This window comes from Atta colombica, unplaced genomic scaffold (assembly GCF_001594045.1).
Source record: "Atta colombica isolate Treedump-2 unplaced genomic scaffold, Acol1.0 scaffold63, whole genome shotgun sequence".
NCBI lineage: Eukaryota > Metazoa > Arthropoda > Insecta > Hymenoptera > Formicidae > Atta > Atta colombica.
Window position 1 is genome coordinate 57,778 of NW_017259554.1, and position 5,448 is coordinate 63,225.

Below are 5,448 nucleotides of genomic sequence, written 5' to 3' on the forward strand. Positions count from 1 at the left end.
ATATAATATAATAATATAATAATAATAAGGCTCAATAAATTTAAAAAACAAAAAGACAAAGGGCTAAGATTAATCGTTATAAATTAAAATTTGAAATTAATAAATAATAAATAAACATGTTACTTAGTTAAAATATAAAACTTTAATTTGCCGATAATAAACAAAACCAAACGTTTCGATCCCCGTTGAATCATTATCAATGTAAACAAAAATAACTGTGAAAATATTACATAGATATATAAAAATTATAATTCGCTCTCGCAGTATTAATTATCAATCTCGCTCAATATAAATGTTATAAGATAAATGTTATAATGAAATAAATGTTGTAATCGGTAATCATCGGTCAAGTGTTTTTCTGGTTTGTATGTAGATTATAGACATACTTGTTTCTGTTAAAAGGTACAAACATAATGTAAAAATGTAATAGGAATAAGTAATCAAATCTAATAAGAAAAATATAAAACTAAGAAGCAAGGAATAAAAATAAAAATAAAAAAGTAATCTAATATTATGAGACATGTACATTAAAATCATTAATACGAATTGAAATTGTGTGATGTACAGTCATAAATTATATATATTTAATTTAATAGCAGCTAAATCAAGTTAGACAATGCAATAAGATTGAAAATATTGTCTAAAAATAGACAACGTTTATATTATATTGACATACAATTAGAAGGTATTTATTCTCATTTGTACATCGCGCAATTTCATTCAATTTGTATTAATGATTTTAATGTACATTTCTCATAATATTAGATTATTTTTTTATTTTTATTTTTATTCCTTGCTTCTTATAGTATTTTCTTTTGGCTGCACTATCGCACATTAATGCAACACTCAGATAGTGTAGCGTGTTTCCTTGGCTGGTGATAGGCGAACTCATTTAGTATAACATATTTCCGTGGTTATAGTGTAGTGCAAATTTTATGCACGAAGTGAAATTTTGCTATACGATCTCAAAGAGACGATATAGAATGTGACATTAAAAATTTGAAAATGGAAGTCAACCGGCAACAGAATTAAATACCATGGTAGCATGAAGTAATGTACATCATGATGTATGTATACTTGTGTAGTGCAGCACTGATGCAGCACTTACACGCAACTAGTTACACGCGAGGTTAGACAACACTCAGTGTTCTCCCAAAAGAAAACGTTATTAATTTGTATTTTTCTTATTAGATTTGATTATTTATTTCTATTACATTTTTACATTATATTTGTAACAGAAACAAATATATTTGTCTATAATCAATATACACAAATCAGAGGAACACATGGTTATCGATTACAATATTCTTATAACATTTATTTCATATTGAGCGAGATTGATAATTAATACTGCGATCGAGAGCGATTACAATTTTTATATCTTATCTATGTAATATTTTCACTGTTGTTTTTGTTTACATTGATAATGATCCAACAGGGATCGAAACGTTTGGTTTTGTTTATTATCGGCAAATTAAAGTTTTATATTTTAACTAAATGACATGTTTATTTATTAACGTTTAAAATTTTAATTTACAATTAATCTTACGCTCGTAGTCATTTGTTTTTCTGTTTACTAGAAGTGATTTTTATTCTAGTATTTCTTCTCCAATATTTTTTTCTAATGGAAAATCGACGACATAGATCTCCTAAAGCGATACCTCCTTGTTTCTCAAATAACTAAGCACTTTATTACTGATAAAAACATCTGTTTAAGTTAATTTAAAAAAGTGTAAACACATAATTCGTATATTTGTGGCTTGTTTCTGTACGAAATTAGCTAAAACCAAATTCTATGAATGCGAAAATAAAATTCTTACAATTTTTTTTACAAATTGCGTAATTTAAATAGTAATTAAAATAATATAAATAATAATGACTATATTATTAATAATATAAATGTCGTTTTAAATGCTTTTCAGTTTTATGTATATTGTTTTCTTTCTTAATTAATAATATGGTTTTAAATATAAAATCGGAGTGCAGCGTAAACCGACACATCTGTCAATAAAATAAATCATGAGCTATTTAATCTTTATAATGTTGCTTTATAATGTTAAATCGGCGAAGGTAAAGATACATATATGGGAAAGCCCTTGAAAAACTATTGCGTCATATTTGCATCTTGCAGAACAACAAAATAAATACGCATATAATTCAACAAAAATGTTTTATATCGAAGTGAAAATATTTTGGAAAATCTTGTATACTGTGATGACAATTTTATCACCATGTCTATAGTACAAGGCGAAGATGCGAATTTCGAAGAAAGTCGCTCATATCGTTTCTCGACACATGGGTCGTTTACGCACAACATTGTTATTACATATAACGTTGCCTGTATACGCAACATTTCGATGAAATGATAGATGCATTTAAATGTTTCTGCCTACATTCTTATGAAAGTTCGCGTTAAATTTCTTCCTCTCAGTATATCGCAAATCAAAAACGAAATGCATTATCAAATTATATAAATCGTATGTTGTAATTATTATCTTTCGCGGTTTAAACGAATTTATTTGAAATATAGCATAAAAGTAATGATAAATAGTAACGACTTGCGGAAACAATATTTATTAAAAAAATTCTCGAACAGAGCACAGAATGTGCGAACATGAGCAGGAAAGTTGCTATGATGATTCGACTATAGAAGACAGTCTCCGACTCCGAAGAGATAACATACGTGTACATACAAGACTATTAAAAAGAAAAATTTATTATAATCGCGATATTATAATCTCAATTTTTCCATATCGTCACTACGGACATAATTTCTTCGCGAAGATCTTACGAACTCCGGACACAATCCAAATTATCAAAATATTCACTTGTAGGTATTTTATTCAGATAATTTCTGTAAAAGAAAAAGAATAGGAATATAAATATTACTATCCACTTATCCTCCATGTCAATTTTGGAATCCATTTTGTCAGACGCTCATTTTTGTTTATCTTATGAAAAATTCAATTATTGTAAAATTACAAACAGTATTATAAAAATTGCTAATATTATCTAATAAAAGACACTTTTTAGTTTGTATTTGCGTATTAAGTTTTATTTTTACCTTTTGTTTAAGAAATATTGTCTAAAAACAAAGTGATATGTCGGCATCGACAACAATATTCCTTATTTTTTTCAAATATGTTATTTATATATATTAAATTACATTTATTTTTTTATGCGCTTTGACACATCTGGAGACACGACATGCTGTATCTCAGCGTTAAGACAAGAACAGCGACATCGTAACGCAAAAAATCATTACCAAAATTTCGTAGCTTTTATTTAAAAAAGTTTTATATAGGATGAAGTGAATTTGAATAAAAGGCAGAATTGGCAAAAATAAAAAATGGTTGAAATATACTTTAAACTGTTTAAAATATACTCAGTCGATTTTTTAACATGTTTTATGTTTTAAACACGTTTTTTATAATACTGTTTAAAACACGTATAAAGCATTAAAAACATGTATTTAAAAAATACAATGTTCTTTATCTTTCGCCAATTCTGATGAAAGAAGGAAGAGGATAGAGTAAGCCAAAACTCTTACATTTACCTAATGTCAATGTGAGTAGTGTGAAAAGAGGAAGAGCTGTTGCCGAGGGGATCATGCCGAATTAATCGCGAACCAGAGGGCCGTGTGTCCACAAATAAACCAAGAGGAACCGTGAAACACATACGGACGTGTACAACTATGTACTGAGAAAGATAGGTCCGTGACACGTGCGCGTAGATAAAGTCAGGCATCCCCTCTCTATAATAAAACCGATTCGTCTGTACAGCTTGTAAATTTGTTGATTATATCACACATTACATTGTTAAATCAATCTTATCAATCAATCATGAGTCACGTAATAAAATCTTAAATAATTCGATTTCTTCTTTTATTTTCTGATTATGTTATTAATTTATTATCGTTATTACACTGAGAGAAAAATGTTTATTTGTGACTGTAATTATATGATAAAATAATCGTCAATAGAAGCTCTATTGTTATAGTTATTACTATTATAATGTCAATAAAATAATAAAAACTATATATGTATCTTTCAAACATGAAAAAATTATACTTTAAATTATAATAATTTTAAATATTAATATAATAAAAATACCAAGATGTAAATAATAAATAAAATAAACATTTTTATTCAATAAATGCAATCGCAATTATAATGAATATATCTATTTTCCTAAATTTATTTACTATGTATGTGATAATAATAATTAAAAAACATGTTAACAAAAAAGAATTTCAAGCATCATATGTGGCTATTATTAATAGCACAATTAACTGTACTTGCATAGTTAAAACAATTACAAATATATAGCAGTCCCAAAAAAATGACTATAAATTCAATTATGGTAATTGCAATCTTTTTTCCTCTCTTAATGTACATATTACATAAGAGATAAGAATCATGTACTAATATATGCGTGCAAATATTGTATGCAAATATCACGCCAGAGCGAAAGTAAGAATTATACAGATTTGTATAAATCATGATATTTTTGAATAAATTCTTAATTTTTTAGATATAAATTCCAGATAAATTTACAATTTATAATAGTTAAATATTTATTCGTTTATTGAAAATTCTTATCATAATTTAGAAAGCGAGATATCTGCGGGATTTCTAGATGAAATAATTCTTTTTTGCAATAAAATTATTTACAGATTTAATGTAAATTTATCAGCATCATATTATTAACATCTTTTAAGAAAATTTATAAACATTGATATTAATAAATTATCAATTTAATTTGTAATTTAATATCAGTGCTCTAGTTCTGTTCGTATTGCGTTTTAAGAATGAAAATTAAATTCGGAACGCAGTTTGCAGGATTGAATATATAAATTCATACAGAATTATTTAAGCACCAAAGATTCAACGTGAGTGTTTAAGACCTTTTCCGATTTGTTGTTATATTATAATTTAAACACATAAAAGTTCCTAATTGTTAGTTAAGTATTATTATTGTAAATTGTATTATAAATTTATAATAATTTTGTATTTTATATGTATTATAAATTTATAATAATTTTGTATTTTATATATAATATTTATTTTACAATATCCATAGTCATTTGAAATATTGAGCTTTTAAATTCGATACTATTATTCTTGATTAATATGTATGTGTTTCGATTCGATGTATTTAATTCCTTATTTAAATTTTTACTTAAAGATACAAATGTGCAATTATGCACATGCAAAACATTTTCATGCTGCGTTTTTAATCAACATGAAATAAAACAAGAGCGTGATCACGTATGTAATGTGACGTGAGCATGATTCAAATAAATTCTTGCAACGTAAAGAAAATTAAGTGATAACATTGTGATGCCAAGGGTATAGAAATGTAAAACGGGCCGCGTGACGCCTGAACGTCATTGTGTACAATGTCACTATCAATTTCTAGGATCTACCATTAGCTTTATCCGGAGTT

The 5,448-nt window shown here is 26.3% G+C and overlaps 1 protein-coding gene across 1 annotated transcript in view; it reads right to left on the reverse strand.

The window, feature by feature from the left end:
* LOC108692176 (prostatic acid phosphatase-like) overlaps window positions 1-3,681 on the reverse strand; it is a 39,474-nt gene extending 35,793 nt beyond the window's left edge. The window contains exon 1 of the mRNA XM_018200333.1: window positions 3,557-3,681. Coding sequence (XP_018055822.1) covers window positions 3,557-3,611 — 55 coding nt within the window. The 5' untranslated portion in view covers window positions 3,612-3,681. The remainder of the gene's footprint in view (window positions 1-3,556) is intronic.
* Window positions 3,682-5,448: the final 1,767 nt, after the last annotated feature.